The sequence below is a fragment of the Chenopodium album genome, chromosome 9 (assembly GCF_948465745.1).
Source record: "Chenopodium album chromosome 9, dcCheAlbu1.1, whole genome shotgun sequence".
Taxonomy (NCBI): Eukaryota; Viridiplantae; Streptophyta; class Magnoliopsida; order Caryophyllales; family Amaranthaceae; genus Chenopodium; species Chenopodium album.
The window spans coordinates 65,417,808-65,437,030 of NC_137842.1; the positions used below are offsets into that span (position 1 = coordinate 65,417,808).

Here is a 19,223-nt window from a genome sequence, read left to right on the forward strand (position 1 = left end):
TGTATGGTTTGGAGAAGAAGATAAGAAAAGAATAGAGAGAAGAGTTGTGGTATTTTTTTTTTAAAAAAAAATAATAAAATTACAAAAATTTATGATTTTTTTTATTCTTTCACTTAATCCATTACCTTCATATTTTATTAGTTTTTTCTAAAACTCCGCGCACGAAGAAATGAACGCGCACAAAAAAATGAACGCACACGGAGAAATGAAGCAATTGAGGGAGTTTTTTTTTTTTTTTTTTTTTTTTTTTTTTTTTTGGTTTTAGAGACTTGTTTATTTCTATCTTAAAAAAAAAAAACTTTCTCCGGCGAGTCAAAACTTCCACAACAAACAACAATGGCGGTCACAATTCCAAACCATCTGAAACAACACCACCACCACTCAACTTAATTCCAGAAATGCTCAAACTCAACGAAGAAGACGACGACGACTATGCAAGGACTTCACCATCAACAACAACAGCTCGCTGCTCTTCTCTCCGTTGCCCTCGCCAAAGACGACACCGCCTCTTCCGCCGCCACTTCCGCCGCCGCACCATCTTCTTCGTCGCCGACTCAGGAAGCTGACGACTCCAATCGACTCTCCGCCATTAACTCGCTTCATCGTCTCATCCTTTTCCCTCCTAACTCACTTCTCGTTTCTCACTCCGCTACTTTTCTCTTTCAAGGCTTTTCTCAGCTTCTTACTGATAAGTATGTTCCTCTTTTATCTTTCAATTTTCTATTTTAGGGTTTATTTTGTTGCTATTTTGATTACTGCTGTTTTTTTGTTCTGATTGATTGAGCTTGTTGGAATTGATTTTGTTTATGTATTGCAATTTCTTTTTCAATTACTAGAATTATTAGTTTTCCAGTGAAAATAGCTTTCGATTTTTGAGAATTTGTTTTTTCAATTGTGTTTCCTGTGCTATAAATTAGAGATGTAGTGTTATAGAGTATTTGTCCCTGGGTGTTGAATTAGTGGATTTCAATTTGGAAATGGAGAATGTAATGAAAAAAAATTGTGACATATTTTTTCTTTTTTTTTTTTATTAAATATGTGGCTCAGATCATATGCAATTCGTCGGGCAGCAGCCACTGGATATGGAGCGCTCTGCTCGATTTTGTGTACAATTCCGCCGGGTTCTAATGGAAGACAGAACCATGTTGTACTGGGAACTTTGGTGGATCGATTTATTAATTGGGCGTTGCCATTGTTGAAAAATATGACTGCAAATGATGGGTCAATGGAGCTGGCTCTGGAAAGTCTGCGCGAATTCCTAAATGTAGGGGATGTAGGAGCCACTGAGCGGTATGCTTTTCCTATACTCAAAGCATGTCAAGAACTGCTTGAGGATGAGAGGACCTCCTTGAATCTGCTGCATCAGATTTTGGGTGTTTTAACTGTGTTATCCTTGAAGTTTTTTAGATGTTTTCAGCCCCACTTTGTTGATATTGTTGACCTGCTACTCGGATGGGCAATGTTACCGGATCTTGCTGAGTCTGATAGACAAGTTATTATGGGCAGCTTCTTGCAGTTTCAGAAATATTGGGTGAGTAATCTGCAGTTCCCTTTGAGTTTGCTGTCCAAGTTTTTAGGTGATATGGATATGCTGCTACAAGATGGAAGTCCTGGAACTCCTCAACAATTTCGTAGATTGCTTGCTTTATTTTCTTGTTTCTCGACTGTACTAAAATCAACGGCTTCAGGTTTGCTAGAAATTAATCTTCTTGAACAGATAGTTGAGCCTTTGAGTAAAATGATTCCCAAGTTGCTGGGATGCTTGTCTCTGATGGGGAAAAAGTTCGGGTGGTCAAAGTGGATTGAGGATTCTTGGAGGTGTTTGACTCTCTTGGCCGAAATATTACAGGAAAAGTTTTCCACCTTTTATCCGCTTGCTCTTGATGTTTTATTTCTGAGTTTGGATGTGGATGACAGTATAAAACCTGCTGAAGGGGGGAAAATTATGTCCTTTCAGATTCACGGTGTTCTTAAAACTAATCTGCAGTTGCTGTCCCTGCAAAAAATGGGGCTTCTTCCTTCTTCTGTTCATAAGATTTTGCAATGGGATTCTCCAATTTCTCAGCTGCGTTTGCATCCCAATCATTTAGTGACTGCAAGTGCTGCTGCTACTTATGTTTTCTTGCTTCAACATGGGAATGATGAAGTTGTTGAACATGCAATTAGCTCATTATTCGAAGAGATGGTCATGTTGTCTCATATGTTAGAAAAAGTCCTTGTCTGTAGAGATGTGGATACTAACCGTCCCAGTACTGATTCTTTCTCAAAGATGGAGTTGTTTGCCTTAATCAAGTATAATTTGAAAGTCTTACTGAGCTGTATTTGCCTGGACAAGACAGATAGTTTGACTGCCTCACCTGACATAGCTAATTTGTTGTGCAAAAGGTCAGAACGTCTAGCATTATTTGTAATTACGAAGTTGTATCCTTTTCAGTTGTCTGTCAAAAGCTGTGTAGAGCTGCAAGTAGTTGTTCTTGAAACTTTAGGTAGGATTTCTTCAGTCGAGCTATTGAGCAAGTACTCCATTCAGTTTCGCAGCAATGATTCTGTTCAGAAAACAAATAGAGTTAGTATGGATTGTAATTTCATTGTTGGGCATTTAAACAAGTACAGTAGCATCCTTTTGAAAGCTCTTGAAGCTAATTCTCCTCTTGCTGCAAAACTCAAAGCCCTTGATTGGATTCATAAATCATGTGAAGATGCAACTAGAATATATGAAAGTCTGAATGTGCCCATAAATCCTTATGATGATGCTGGATATGGTTCTGCTGTCTGGACTCTGATTTCCTCTGTACTGGGTGCTGCATTTGACAGGGAAACAAAAGTGAGGTTGCAAGTGGCTACAGTATTTGACATGCTTTTACGAGCAAAACTTGTTCATCCCAGAGACTTCTATCAGATGGCAGAAGTGGTCCTCGAAAAGCTTGGCGATCCAGATACTACAATAAGAAGTGCTTTTGTAAAGCGTCTTTCCCTTTTCCTCCCGGTTGCGGTGTATCTCTGTGGCTCATCAGATTGTGGAACTGTTACAACAGGCAGGCTCACTGACTGTAAATCAGGAAATAGAGCTGACTTGCACTGGAGACATGTGTTTGCCCTTAAGCAGCTGCCACAACGTCTGCAACCACAGCAGCTTGTTTCTATTTTGAGTTACATCTCACAACGATGGAAGGCACCTCTTTCTTCCTGGATTCAACGGCTTATTCAACACTGTAATTGTGCGAAGGAATTAACCCAAAGTCTGGAGGAAACCGGAAGTTCCAGTGGCAATAGTAAATGGCTGGAAATTAAGTTTGAGGCTGAATTTCTTGAAAAAACTAGTTTAGTGAATAACTTGGCTGGTGTATGGTGGGCTATACATGAAGCTGCTCGATATTGCACTGCTACTCGTCTTCGGACTAACCTCGGTGGTCCAACCCAAACTTTTGCAGCTCTAGAGAGAATGCTTCTGGATGTATCTCATATGCTGCAAATTGATAGCGAGCAAAATGATGGAGGTTTAAGCATAATAGGTTCCAGTGGTGCCCATTTACTGCCTATGAGGTTATTGCTGGATTTTGTTGAGGCTTTGAAGAAAAATGTATACAATGCATATGAAGGTTCTTCTGTGCTGCCTCTTGCTTCTCGTCAGAGTTCCTTGTTTTTTCGAGCAAACAAAAAGGTTTGTGAGGAGTGGTTTTCTCGCATATGTGAGCCAATGATGAATGCTGGCTTGGCGTTACAGTGCCATGATGCTATCATCCAGTATTGTTCCCTGCGTTTGCAGGAGCTCAAAAGTTCAGTAGCTTCTTCCTTTAGAGAAAAGTCTCGAATTCAGGCTGTTGATAACCCACTTGATGTCAGGGGAAAGTTAAGTGGAGATGTCATGCGAATTGTGCAACACATGGCTCAGGCTCTGTCTAAGAAACATGAATCAGCAGCTTTAATTGGCTTGCAGAAATGGGCGTATATGAGCTTTTCTTCTTTGTTTGATGAAAGCAAACAAGCTGATAATAGCTATCAGCTTTATGGACCTTTCTCGTGGATCACTGGTTTAGTACATCAAGCAGAAGGACAATATGAAAAAGCTGCTGCTGTCTTTACTCATTTGCTTCAGACAGAAGAATCCCTTAGTTCTATGGAAGCTGATGGAATACAATATATAATTGGACGTGTCATTGAGAGCTATTGTGCTATTTCAGATTGGCAGTCACTTGATTATTGGTTGCTGGAGCTGCAAGCTTTACGGGCAAAGCATGCTGGAAAATGTTATTCAGGTGCTTTAACTATTGCTGGAAATGAAATGAATGCAATCCATGCGTTAGCTCAATTTGATGAGGGTGACTACCGGGCATCATGGGCATCCTTAGATTTAACACCCAAAAGTAGCTCTGAACTTACTCTCGATCCCAAATTGGCATTGCAAAGGAGTGAGCAGATGCTTTTGCAGGGATTGCTTTATAAAACTGAAGATAAAATGGACATGATGCCTGATGAGATGCATAAGGCCAAGTTGTTGCTGAATGAAGCTCTGACTATTCTCCCACTTGATGGGTTGCCAGAGGCTGCACCATATGCCATACATTTGCACTGCATATATGCATTAGAAGAGGATTGGAGGTTGGCTAACATTCAGGACAAACCTAAGCAGTTTGAATCAATAGTAAATTCACTTTGGCAGGCAGTTTATCTGCCAATGAGTGTAGTCCACCAGGATTGTAGCTCATGGCTGAAGCTTCTTAGGGTATACAAAACCATCCTGCCTATTTCATCTGTTACTTTGCAGCTATGCAAGGATTTAATGTGCTTAGCTCGCAAGCAGGGAAATTTTGGGCTGGCAAACAATCTTAAGAAGTATCTCAGGGATCAAACTGATACTTGCTTTGAGGGAAGTAACCGTGTATTTCTAACATCAAGCTTGAAGTATGAGGATATTCTGCTGTTGTATGCTGAAAAGAAGTTTGCAGATGCATTCACGAATATGTGGTCATATGTTAAGTCTGGCTTTTTTGGTTTAGAGGATGTAGATGTTGCTGCTGACGATAGTCCATTAAAGGCTAAGGCGTGTCTGAAGCTCTCAAATTGGTTGAAGCGGGATTATGCTGATTTTAGCCTGGAAAATGTTGCTCTTGATATTCTTACTGACTTTAGCCAGTTTGGTGATGGTGATGAATCCTTGGTAGAAGAGAAGTTGATCTCTAAACCAAGTACACGCTTAGTCATTGAGGAAATTGTTGGCACAGCAACAAAGCTATCGACGCAGCTTTGCCCTACTTTAGGCAAGACTTGGATTTCATATGCATCTTGGTGTTTTTCTCAAGCTAAAGAGAGTCTAAACCCATCTCAGGGAGCTGTCCTTCATTCGTCCCCTCTTTCTCCAGTCCTTCGTCAAGAGTTGATGCCAAATATGACCAGTTTAACTGAAGATGAAATTTCGAGAGTTAGATCTGTTATTTCAGAACTTCTTTGTGCAAATGATTCAAATGAAGGGGAAGAGAGGTGTTCCTTAGTTGAATCATCCAATGAGGCGAATCGCCTAAATCAAACATCTTTGGTGCAGAAACTAGTGGATGTTATTGAATCTTTTGCAAGAGCACCTGGTGTGGAAAATTTTGGTTCTGAGCCTCTGTCATCTGCAGTGTCATCTGAGCTTTGGATGACTTTTCATAATCACGATGTTCACCCAGAAGAAAATGTTATGACATCTTATGTCAGTGCTATGGTTGTCATGGTTGATATCTGGTGGTCTTTGAGGAAGAGAAGAGTTTCTTTGTTCGGGCACGCTGCATATGGTTTCATGCAGTACCTTTCGTACTCTTCCTCAAGGCTTGGTAGTTTCACATCCATTGACCATGATTGTGGATCCTTCAGTAAAAAAACTGGAAGCTTAAGGGCTACTCTGTATATACTACATATTATGCTCAATTATGGTTTGGAGCTGAAGGACACACTTGAACCTGCCCTATCTTCTGTGCCGTTGTTACCGTGGCAGGTATCACATTTTCCCACCCCATATCCTACATTACTTTTCCTGCAACTCTTCCACAATGTTCTGATCAAATGTCATCTTTAGGAAGTAACGCCACAGCTGTTTGCTCGACTATGCTCTCATCCAGAACCCGAAACACGGAAGCAATTGGAAGGCTTGCTAATGATGCTGGCAAAGTCGTCTCCGTGGTCTGTTGTGTATCCAACTCTTGTCGATGTTAATGCTTCTGATGAAGAACCGCCAGAGGAGCTTCAGCGTATTCTGGAATGTTTGGTAATTTACAGCTCTCAGTCCCTCTCACTTAATGCTTCTGCAATTTAGTGTACTGTGTTTTGCTGTTATAGGCATACAGTGTTTATTTCTTCAAGAATATAGACCTGAATCATTTGTTTTTTTAAATTATTTTTTACCGACCTTCATATCCTCATTCCTCACCTGTCACAAGGGCCAAAGCCTGATATGCTGATTGCTGACATAAGTTTTATTGCTATCTTTTTCTGATCCGTTCTAATCTTTTTGAGGAACCCTAAGTTGTTTCAAGACTCACCTTAAATTCATAGCACCTATACATATTTGATACTCTTGTAGTAATCTGATAGTGCTTGCAACGGTGAAATCTCTACTAGTTCGTTTGACTTGTCAATGAAGGAGGTCCTTCCGTAGGTTTGTTGAAACTTGAAAGAGTTGAAACCAACCTTGTTTGGGTTTACTCATTTGATGGCTGGTCACTTGATCCACTATGATTTTATTTATTTGTTTATTTATTTATTTTATTTTATTTTATTTTTTATTTTATTTTATTTTTTTATAATTTATCTACTATTAATTTTATCTCTACTTTTTAGACTTGTTAGTAATGTCTTGCGTCACTATGTTTCAATATTGAGTCCTTGTTCATTCAGCTTTAAGTTGTCCTTGGTGCCATGTTTCTAATGTTTCTCTCTGTTATTGATTGATTGATGGTCTTTTACCCTTTTTATCATCATTCAGATGAAGCTTTATCCAAGGCTGGTACAAGATGTCAAGCTCATGATTTATGAATTAGGAAATGTAACTGTTCTCTGGGAGGAACTATGGCTCAGCACTCTCCAAGATCTTCATGGAGGTAGCCTTAGCTCATTGCTGTTGCATTTCCTTAGAAAATTTTTGTAAAACTTTTTCCTTAGAAGTACTAATCTTACAGAGTACACATTTTGAAATATTGATGTACTCTGAAGTGGGTGCTATTCTGACCTTTGCTTTCCTTTTTCATATTTATATATTTACTATACTGATTACTGACTTTAGCTGCTATGTAGCCCATACGTTTGTAATTAAGCTTTTGAGATGAAAATTTTTGGCCGTAGATATTGAGCATCTGTGTTTTGCAGATGTGCATAGGCGTATTAATTTGCTAAAAGAAGAAGCTGCAAGAATTTCAGGAAATATTACTCTTAGCCACAGTGAGAAAGTCAAAATAAATGCTGCGAAATATTCTGCTATGATGGCCCCTGTTGTTGTAGCCTTGGAGCGTCGTCTTGCTCTGATATCTAAAAAACCTGAGACTCCACATGAGAAATGGTTCCAGGATGAGTACAAAGAGCTGATAAGATCTGCAATTTTAGCCTTTAAAAATTCTCCTGCTTCTACTTCAGCACTTGGAGATGTCTGGCGACCATTTGATAATATTGCTGCATCCTTGGCATCTTATCAGAGAAAGTCTGAAGTTTCTTTGAAAGAAGTTGCACCACAACTGGCTCGCTTGTCCTCTTCTGATGTTCCGATGCCTGGGCTTGAGAAGCAAAAGCAGTTAATGCTGTCTGAAACTGACAGAGACTTCAGTAGCAATTCTCTGGGAATTGTCACAATTTCTTCTTTCTCCGAACAAGTGGCTATTCTACCAACCAAGACCAAACCTAAGAAACTTGTAATATTGGGCTCTGATGGTGGAAAGTATACATATCTTTTAAAGGGTAGAGAAGATTTACGACTTGATGCTCGAATCATGCAACTTTTGCAAGCGGTTAATAGTTTTCTTCAATCATATTCTGAAACTCGAAGTCGGTCAGTTGGTATTCGTTATTATTCTGTAACACCAATTAGTGGCCGGGCTGGTCTCATCCAGTGGGTGGATAATGTAATAAGCATTTACAGTATTTTCAAATCTTGGCAGCAAAGAGTTCAAATGGCCCACCTTCTGGCCACGGGTGGCAGCAATGTGAAAGATACAGTTCCTCCACCTGTTCCCCGGCCAAGTGACATGTTCTATGGGAAAATTATACCAGCATTAAAAGAAAAAGGCATAAAGAGAGTTATTTCAAGGCGAGATTGGCCTCATGAAGTTAAGCTTAAGGTTTTCTTGGATCTTATGAAAGAGACTCCCAAGCAGCTTCTTCATCAAGAACTCTGGTGTGCAAGTGAGAGTTTCAGTGCTTTCAGCTCAAAACTGAAGAGGTAATAACAATCTATGGCTTAAATTAGCATTAATAAAGAATGAAACTGTTTGACAGGAATTCATGAGTCAAACGTTTAATACAATCTTATACAAGGTTTCTTTGCAATTGTTGCCTTCTTTATAGATTATGAATTTTATAAAACCCTAAGGAACTACAATTTCTTAAATGAACTATTATACTTAAAAGATGTCATTGTGTTTCTTAAATACTTTGTCTATTGTGATTTCTCTATGCAGGTATTGTGGTAGCTTAGCTGCTATGAGTATGGTGGGCCACATCTTTGGCCTTGGGGATAGACATTTGGATAACATTCTTATCGATTTTTTTAGTGGGGACATTGTACATATTGATTATAATGTGTGCTTTGAGAAAGGACAAAGGCTAAAGGTTCCTGAGATTGTGCCATTCCGCCTTACTCAGACACTTGAAGCTGCTTTAGGGTTGACTGGAATTGAAGGACTCTTCAGGGCAAACTGTGAAGCAGTAATTGGTGTTCTTAGACGGAATAAAGATTTACTTCTCATGTTATTGGAGGTCTTTGTGTGGGATCCACTGGTGGAGTGGAAACGTGGAGATTTTCATGATGATGCTGCTATTGGTGGTGAGGAAAGAAAGGGGATGGAATTGGCTGTTAGCTTAAGTTTATTTGCTTCTCGAGTGCAAGAGATGCGTGTTCCTTTACAGGTACTCCTTTATTCTGGCCTATTTAAACTGTGGTCTCTGGTTATATGCCTAGTAGTTGAACCCATTTATTATTTTCCAGAGTCCTGAATTCCTGATTGATTATAATAAATGACTTGTACCCACTTATGGTGAGATCCGTATTGAGTAATTGCTGCTGAATACCTGACATGCTATTCTTAAAGGCTTTATGAAACCACTAACTCAAGGTTTGCATTTTTTTAGATCAATACCTCAACCTTTTCTTTTTGCAACGGTTCTAGATGAATTAACTAGACCAATTCAAGATGAGGTTCCATGGTGTATGCTGTTCGCAGATGATATCGTTTTGGTGGATGAGACTAAGGATGGGGTTAATGTCAAGTTGGAGCAATGGAGGCAAAGGTTGGAATCTAGAGGGTTTAAGCTAAGTCGGAGTAAGACTGAATATTTGGCATGTCGTTTTGGCACTCAGAGGGGGACAAGCAATGAAGTGGTGAGTTTGGATGGAAAGGATTTGACCATGAGTGAATGTTTTAAGTACCTAGGGTCGATCATCCAGAAGAATGGTGACATTGATCAAGACGTGACCCACAGGATTAAGTCAGGGTGGCTTAAATGGAGAGCGGCCACGGGAGTGTTATGCGACCGCAGCATTCCCTTAAAGTTGAAGGGAAAATTCTACAGGACTGCCATAAGACCAGTGTTGCTTTATGGTACAGAATGTTGGGCTTCTAAGAAAGAGCATATTAAAAAGATGGAGGTTACGGAAATGCGCATGTTAAGGTGGATGTGTGGAAACACTTTAAGAGATAGAATCAGAAATGAGGTTATTCGCAAGAAAGTAGGTGTGGCGGGCATTGTAGATAAATTAAGGGAAAATCGTCTGCGTTGGTTTGGACATGTAAGACGGAGACCCGAGGGTGCACCGGTGCGAAGAGTGGAAGAGTGGGACCATGGAGGGATTAAACGAGGAAGAGGGAGACCAAAGATGACTTGGTTGGAAGGAGTGAGGAAGGATATGAAGTGCATGGATTTACGTGAGGATGAAGTTTTGGATCGTAAGGGATGGAGGAGAAAGATTTATGTTGATGACTACACGGAATAATCAAATTTGGTTCATGTTAGCCGACCCCACTTTTGGGATTAAGGCTTTGATTGATTGATTGATTGATTGATTGAATACCTCAACCTTTTCAGCATCAAATGTTGTGCTGTCTTATTACAGACTTGTATTTTTATGGATCTGAGGCTTGTAGCTGTATGATAGAACTTATAATGGTCAACAATTTTTATAAGAAGTATTTAACTATTTTCAATATAAATATTGACATAATTTAATATATCTTTAAAATGTGTTGTTCAAATTATAAATTATGAGCAATGGTAATCTTTTACCTTTCTAATGAAAACAGTGACAGCAAGCATTTGTCAACTGTCATATCAATATGTGGCATGTATTTCAGTTATAGGCACTCAGGAGCCACTTTTAATTTATGTGAACATTGTAGCTCTTTTTTTTTGGGACCATTTTAGAGTTATTTTATAACATGCTTTGTCATTTAAGTTATTTCGTAATTTCCCAATCACAGAATTCATTGTTAACATGAGGAAGTTCACTAAGTTTGTCTTCTTTGGCAGGAACATCATGATTTACTACTAGCTAGTGCCCCGGCCATTGAATCTTCTTTTGAGGTCTCTCATATTTTTATATATTTATATATTTGTTGTATACTGTACTATAGTGTATTATTTAAACTTGGAATTCTATTTGCAGAGGTTTTTGAATGTCTTAAACCAGTACGAACTTGTCTCGGCTATATTTTACCGTGCTGACCAAGAGAGGTCTACTCTTCTTTTCAATGAAACATCTGCAAAATCACTGGTCTCAGACGCAACTTCCCGCTCAGAGAAATCTCGTGCCCAGTATGAAGTTCAGGCTCGGGAGTTTGCTCAGGCTAAGGCTGGTGTGGCTGAGAAAGTCCAAGAAGCAACCACTTGGTTAGAGCAGCATGGAAGGTTCATTGATGCTTTACGGAATGATTCCATATCTGAAGTCAAAGCCAGTATAGGGCAAAGCTGTGTCGAAGATGCTTTATCTCTTACCTCTGCTGTTTCAGTAGCAGGTGTTCCATTGTCTATTGTTCCTGAACCCACACAAGCACAATGCCATGAAATAGACAGGGAAGTTTCTCAGCTCATAGCTGAGCTGGACGATGGAGTTTCATCTGCAGTAATAGCACTTCAAGCATATGCTCTTTCTCTGCAAAGATTCTTACCCTTAAATTACATTGCAACAAGCCCTGTACACAGTTGGGCACAAGTCTTACAACTGTCCATCAATTCACTTTCCCCTGATATGCTTTCCCTGGCGAGGAGGCAGGCTGGTGAGCTTATTTCGAAGATGCATGGAGATGATCTTGATTATGTCAGACATCGCCAGGATGATCTCTGTCTTAAAATGAAGAGGTTTGCTTTAGAGATAGAGAAACTCGAGGAGGAGTATGCTGGACTTGTAAACTCTATTGGCTCTGAAGCAGAATTGAAGGCTAAGAATCGTGTTCTATCTGCTTTTCAGAATTATATGCAATCTAGTGGGTTTACAAGGAATGAGGACCTCTTTCCTTCTCTTCCACATATACAATTTAAACACGAGGGTAGTAGAGATAGCAAAATAGAAGTGGATATGAAGAAAGAGAAGTTATTGTCTGTTCTATATGTAGCCTTATGCTCTCTGTATGATGACATGAAACATAAGGTACAAAACATATTTAACGAGTCAAGTACTTTAGGAAATGTGGGCAGTCTGCCTCAGTCTGACTTTGGGATGGTATTCTTTGAGCTAGAAGAGCAAATAGAAAAATGTGTTCTAGTTATGGATTTTATTATTGAGCTTCAGCATTCTGTTAGTAATGGAGCAGCAACTGGTGATACAGAAGTTTCTGACAAGAATTGGGCTTCCATTTTTAAAGCTACTTTGTTGTCGTGTAAGGATTTTGTTGTACATATGAGTGAAGCTATTTTTCCAGAGCTTATTAAATCCATTGTTTCCATTGATTCAGAAGTAGTGGATGCATTTGGAGCATTGTCCAATATCCGGGGATCTGTTGAAACTGCATTGGAGCAGCTTGTTGAGGTTGAAGTAGAGAGAGCATCTCTGGAAGAACTGGAAAAGGGCTACTTTGTGAATGTTGGTCTCATCACAGAGCAACAGTTGGCTCTTGAAGAAGCTGCTATGAAAGGAAGAGATCATCTTTCTTGGGAGGAAGCTGAGGAACTTGCTTCTCAAGAAGAAGCTTGTAGGGCAAAACTAGACGAACTTCACCACACATGGAATCAAAAGGATGCACGGAGCTCTTCCCTAATTAATAAAGAAGCTGGCATAAGAGATGGTCTGGTTTCTTTAGAACATCATTTTCTATCTCTGCTTGGTTCTGAGGAAGAGAGAGTAGGTCATGGTCTTAGAAACAATGTGTTATTATCTACATTGGACAGACCTTTCTCTGGATTAGAGTCTCAGGACAAGAAGCTCCTTTCTTATTGTGATTCAAGTTTCTGTCAAGTTGATATTTCCAAATTAACTAACATAATCACATCTGGATGCCAATTGTCCGAATATATCTGGAAATTCAAAGGTTTACTGAGTGGTATTGATTTTTTTGCTTGGAAAGTTGCAGTAATGGATTCCATCCTTGATGTTACCATCCATAATGTATCTTCATCTATTGATCAGAATTTGGGTATGGATCAGCTTATTGATACAATAAAGAAAAAGCTGGTAGGGCACCTCCATGTCCTGATGAGCCTATACATCAAAGAGCGAATTGCTCCTGCATTAGTGCACTGCTTAGATAAAGAGGTTGAGAAGTTAAAGCAACAATTGGAAGGGTTTAAAGAGCATGGATTTGATAAATTGAAGAAGGATCTTAGTGATGAGAAAAAAATGAAAGTAATGCTTGAAGAGTACTGCAGTGCACATGAAACTGTCAGAGCAGCAAAGTCAGCTGCATCTCTTTTGAGGAAACAAGTGAATGAGCTAAAGGAGGCTATTAAAAGAACTAGCCTAGAGATTATTCAAATGGAATGGATGAATGATATGACCTTAAATCCTTCACATGATAGCAGGATCATAGCTCATAAATTTCTAGAAAGTGATGACAAGATGTATCCTCTTGTTCTGGATATCTACCGACCTAATTTGTTGGAAAAGATGCAATCTTCCGTCTCTAAGATAGCTAGTTCAATTGAATGCTTGCAGTCTTGTGAAAGGACCTCTATCACAGCTGAAGGGCAGCTGGAAAGAGCCATGAATTGGGCTTGTGGTGGTCCAAATTCCAGCGTGACTGGCAATACCTCTTACAAGGGTGCTGGAATTCCTTCTGAGTTCCATGATCATTTGCAGCAGAGGAAAAAGTTGTTGCAGGAAGCTCGCGAAAAGGCTGCTGACATTATGAGAGTTCCTTTGTCGATTTTGGAGTTTGAAGCATCAAGAGATGGTATACTTTGTGTTCCTGGTGAATTATTTCCATTCAGAACCAGTGGAGATAAAAGGGCATGGCAGCAAGCATATTTAAATGCATTGGCAAGGCTGGAAGTCACTTTCCATTCTTTCTCTCGTGAGTGATTCCGTTTTTTCTGCTCAGTACACATTATTCTTTATTTAGTCACTGAAGTACTGAACTGTATAATTTTGGATCAGGGGCTGAACAGGAATTGAAGTTAGCAAAGTGCAGCTTGGAAGCTGCCTCCAATGGTTTATTTTCTGCCTCTAATGAACTCTCTGTGGCTTCTTCAAAAGCAAAGTCAGCCTCAGGTTGTAATATTTTCTGTAATTTTCAATTTTGTTATGTATATTTTTGTGGATTTATGTTTTACTTTCCTGTTACAATTTATCTCACTCATGAATTGATATGATGTATCTGGGGTTTCAACCAATTCAGAGGACTTGCAAACTACTCTGCTTCAAATGAGAGATTGTGCATGTGAAGCTAGCATCGCACTCTCTGCTTTTTGTCACGTTGCGAATGGACATACTGCTTTGACTTCTGAATGTGGTTCCATGCTTGAAGAGGTTTGTAATCTTTTTCTCACTTGAGTTTTGTTGTAGGCTCTTCTTCCGTTAGTGGCTTTTTGTAAAGGCTGCTACCTTTTATTATGATTGAAGAGTTAAATATCCTGAAAAGATTTAATTGTGAACATAATATAGATTACCATGTTCTGCTTCTTGGTGTTGCTGGTTATCGCTTTCGATAACTTTCTTTGTTTTGTCTCTCAATACAATCTTCAGTGGCATTTTCAGCAGTCTGAACTTTCAATGCACCCCCATCTCACTTTCTTTGTCCAATATTCTTTGTTTGACATTATAGGTGCTAGCTATAAGCGATGGTCTTCATGATGTGCATAACTTGGGAAAAGAGGCTGCAGCAATGCATCGTTCCCTTATGGAATCCATAGCAAAGGTGATTTCTCATAAACAATGTCTAGGGTTTTCATTTCCTTATTTTTTTATTTTCTTAATAATAATCTATTTATAAATTATATGACTGGGTTGTGGTTCCATCACCTTGCTGTTATTGAAACTTTGATACTGTATATGTTTTCCTTTTTTTTTTTTTGGGAATTCACGTTAGCCTTCCTCTAATTAAGTTTCTTTTTTCACCATTACCTCTTTATACTGATTTGCTGAGTTATGTCAGGCAAGTGAGATAATCTTTCCACTTGAGTCAGTATTGTCCAAGGACGTAGCTGCAATGACTGATGCTATGACAATGGAAAGGGAAACCAAAATGGAGATATCGCCTATTCATGGGCAAGCTATATATCAATCCTATTATCCAAGGATTAAGGAGGCTTTCCAGGCTTTCAAGCCCCTGGTACCATCTCTAGTATCTTCTGTGAAGGAACTGTATTCTTCCCTGACTAAGCTTGCTCACTCTGCAAGCCTCCATGCTGCTAAGCTGCATAAGGTAATGCCATTTTTTAAATTCTGTTTTCATGCTTGACTGGAGTTGTTCTATATGTTTTAAATTTTTATCTGTTTTATCTATAGGCCGTTGAAGGTGTAGAAGCTACCCTGGAAGATAGGTCACAGGAAACGAATTTGTCAAGGGAAGACCTCATTCAAAGTTATACTGAATATGATGGCGTGGAAGGAGAAATAATCGGAGAACCTGAAGGAGAGGATGAAGGTTTGATTGCTGTCAATTATTTGTCTGCTGAAGATAAAGGATGGATATCTCCTCCAGATAGCATATATAGTAGCAGCTCTGGTGGGGAAAGTATTTCAGATGAAATCAGTCCTTCCAATGGATTTAGTCTTCAAGAATCTGTGGAGCGTCTTTCGCTTAACTCCAACAACAAAGAGGATGGAGATCAAAAGGAACAATTACTATTCACTAAAACTGATCAACAGGATATCTTGCATGCTGTGATGTCAAATGACATGGAGGCCAAAGGAGATAGCACTGGTTTTTCTTTGGATATACAGCCTAATGCTCCTAAAGATTTGGACATGAATATCGATGGAAAAGATGATGCAACCTCATCAAAGCAAGTTGAAGCTGGAGATGACAGTCAAAATGATCGAATTAAAAAAGATGGTGTTCGAGCAATTAAGGGTAAGATTAAATTGCTTTACTGCATTTAGGCTATGTCTAGTTCACTTATTCAAGGACCTCATTTCAGATTAGATCGAAAATGATAACTTCAAATCAGATATAAATAAATGAGTTTATAACATACTTTATCATTTTATATGCATTTTTTATTGCTAAAAATATTGTTAATTCCGTAATGAAAAAATTTAGAAAATTACATAATAATAATTTTATTGCTAAATATTTCTAATTCCATGATGAAAAAATTAAGAAAACTAGAGACCCCATTTGATAGGTTTTTTTCCTTAATAAGACCCTTTTGATAGGTTTTTACCTTATATATTAGCGTACAAATAAGGTCAAAATTTGGTCAAATCAGATAATCAAATGTGATCAGGAAAAATAAGTGCAGATTAGATTGAAAAAAAATAAAAAATCAGATCATATAAGCAAAAATATGGTGAATTAAATCATAGCTTTACTTGAATGATAACGTGTAATTTTTAATAATTTCTATGGCTGCATTTACATCGACTATAATTAGACTGGAGGATTCATTTTTAGGCACTTTGGAAGAACAAAAATCAAGTGTAGATATATACAGACTATGTCATGCAACATAAACAACAAAAGCTAGCTGATGGGATTCATTAACCTAATAAATCCCTGTTAAGTGGAGAACATTGGTTGAAGTTAAACCAACATATGTTTCCCCTTTGGACCATTACATACTACGTGTGTCTTTTTTGGGTTGTGAGGAAAGGGAATGCCAGATTTACAAATTGCTCTAGTCGTATTTTTTTAATAAATTCCACAATGTTTAAAACTCCTCATGGTGTAGTGTGAGAATACATTGACTGTCTATTTGGCACAAAGTCATAAATTATGGTGATGGACTGATGGTGTGAGTTTGTGTTAAATTTGGCGTGGAATGGCCTTATGAGTGTTCGCGATAATGCATCTTTAATTCAAGTGGGTGTTTTTCCTTCTTAAATTTTCAAAATTGTTTATTATTATTATTACCACCTCCCATCACTTCAATTTAAGTCCTTATATAAAATAGAGCTTGAAAGTACTATCTTCTTCCCTCATGGCCTCAATATACCTCCCTGAGAAAAAAGAGGATTTTTTAGTTGATGTATTAAAGTGTAGGATGATAACCACTTTTTTGCAAATTTATGTTAACTTCTGTTATAATGTAACTTGATAATGAATATTTTTTTGATAATATCAACAGCCTATAATCTTGCATTGATAGTGTAAAGTAGCACTTAATATTGCATTAATATTTTTAAATGTATTATTGAGACAGAAAAGATTTGCTCTTACCTTGAGCCATTTTATTGTCTTATAGTTAGGATCGATTCCATATTTGTAAAGCAAAATTGACTAGTTTTGCTCCAGAATGAACCAAAGCTGTAATAATTTCCTGTCCTTTTTGGTATTTGTAGGTAAAAACGCTTTTGCTATGTCAGTCTTAAGGCGTATTGAGGTGAAATTAGACGGCCGAGATATTTCTGAAACCAGGTACTTGCTTTTTTTTTCACACTTTTAAAGCTTGTGCACAGGATCTATTTTGACCTTGACTCATCTTATGAATATATTCCAGAGAATTAAGTATTGGAGAACAGGTAGATTATCTGCTGAAGCAAGCTACTAGTGCAGATAATCTCTGCAACATGTATGAAGGTTGGACAGCATGGATTTGAGTTTGTAAGAAAGATGCTCCCGTGATGGGTTCTGCAATGTACACCCACATATGGCAGCTCTTTAGCATCTGGTTGTAATAATTGTGGTGAGGCAGGCCTTCAGCATGAGCAGTTTTGGATGAAGCCTGCGACTCCACCTCAATATGTGACCGAAAAGAACCATGCAGGTCTATTTGGGGAGATGCCGATTGTGCTGTTTATTTGGGTTAGTGGACCTCTGATCCTGTTGGAAAAGGCATAAGGACATATACCTCAGCTTTTGCTGACTAGACTCTGTGGATGTGGCGCTGTATGAGCTGATCAACTCCATTGCACCACAGAAACATGCCAAAACTTTTTGGAAAGAGAGAAAATGACACTTAATATTCTTCTGTGATCACTGATCAGAGCCTCAACGGTAGTGCCATGGCCTTTTAAGTCACAATATACTTAAAATCCCGTGGGGAGTAGTTCAAAACTTGCTTCCTGTGATCCTAATATGCTTCCTGTTAAGAAACTCTAGGAAATGAGCTTGGGAGGTCACAGTTACTGCATGTGGTTTGTGCAGTTTGGGAAATAGTTTGTTGCTGATGGAAAAACGCCTTTATGCAGCAACCACCTTGAAGATTATGAAGCAGAAGCAGAAGCAGAATACCCGATTCTTTTGCTTTGCTTTCCTAAATTCTGTCTGCAACAACCCCTCTGCCCTCTTTGACTGCAAATCATGATAATTCCAACTGTCCAAGTTAATGTCACAAATTTGCCTTAAATAATTATCGAAGCAGCTTGGTAAGTGGAGGCTGGATGTTTCTGTTAATATATGTTCGTGTATTATGATTAGGATTCTAACTACCATTTGATATGGTTTCTATGACAGTGGTTATAGTAGGGTCTTATTAGGAGGTAATCAAAACACAAATTTACACTTGAGAAGTGAATTGGAAGTTTTTTACCGGTTACAAGCCTTTCAAGTTTGAGTTTGGTTTTTATCTGAAAAATTCGAGTTGCTTGGCTTGAAAATTCGGATGTGCTATTGAATATTTTATTTTGGCAGAATCATCTGATAATTGTAGATGTATTGGATTCAGACTGTATCTTCCTTTGTTCACCATCCATGCATTATTTTGCTTTCCTAGACCCGGGTGTAGTGATAAGTATGCAAGGGTTGCTAGGTCGTCGCCCAGAAGCGACGCGCCACATTGCCCGAGTGTGGTGTCAAATGAGCAAGGGCGTGCCATTGGGGCGTTCCCTACTGAGCGACGCGCTGCACTTCCCAGACCCGGGTGCAGTGATAAGTATGCAAGGGTTGCTAGGTCGTCGCCCAGAAGCGACGCGCCACATTGCCCAATTGTGGTGTCAAATGATCAAGGGCCTGGAGTTGGGACCAGGAGGGAGCGTGGGAGAAAGGAATTTAGTTTGCGGATTGGTTCTTGGAATGTGGGGTCTCTTACGGGAAAATCAGCAGAAGTGGTAGAAGTAATGAAGAGACGACGCGTGAACATCATGTGCCTCCAAGAGACAAGATGGACAGGTGAAGGAGCTCGAGGCTTGGTTTTGGGGTATAAGGTATGGTATGTTGGGCAAGAAACGAGCCACAGGACAAGGAATGGTGGAGCTAGGAACGGAGTTGGTGTGGTTCTCGATGAGAGGTTGGCAAAAGAGGTGATCGAGGTCTATCGGAAGAACGATAGGTTGATAAGGCTGAAGTTGCTATGTGGCAAGGAGATTGTGAATGTTATCAGTGCTTATGCTCCCCAAGTGGGTTTAGATGCAGAAGAGAAACGACAATTTTGGGAGGATCTAGACGAGGTGGTACAGGGTGTCCACCACTCAGAGAAGTTATATATTGGAGGGGATCTAAATGGGCACGTTGGGG

General features: G+C 39.0%; 1 protein-coding gene across 1 annotated transcript; it reads left to right on the forward strand.

The window, feature by feature from the left end:
• Window positions 1-204: 204 nt before the first annotated feature.
• LOC145558801 (uncharacterized) lies at window positions 205-18,355 on the forward strand. Its single transcript, XM_081620137.1, has 15 exons — window positions 205-692; window positions 1,048-5,971; window positions 6,053-6,241; window positions 6,959-7,073; window positions 7,339-8,401; window positions 8,640-9,087; window positions 10,705-10,758; window positions 10,841-13,679; window positions 13,763-13,876; window positions 14,004-14,134; window positions 14,430-14,522; window positions 14,760-15,029; window positions 15,113-15,680; window positions 17,111-17,186; window positions 17,269-18,355. The coding sequence occupies exons 1-15, from the start codon at window positions 433-435 to the stop codon at window positions 17,366-17,368; spliced, it is 11,244 nt and encodes a 3,747-aa protein (XP_081476263.1). The 5' UTR covers window positions 205-432; the 3' UTR covers window positions 17,369-18,355.
• Window positions 18,356-19,223: the final 868 nt, after the last annotated feature.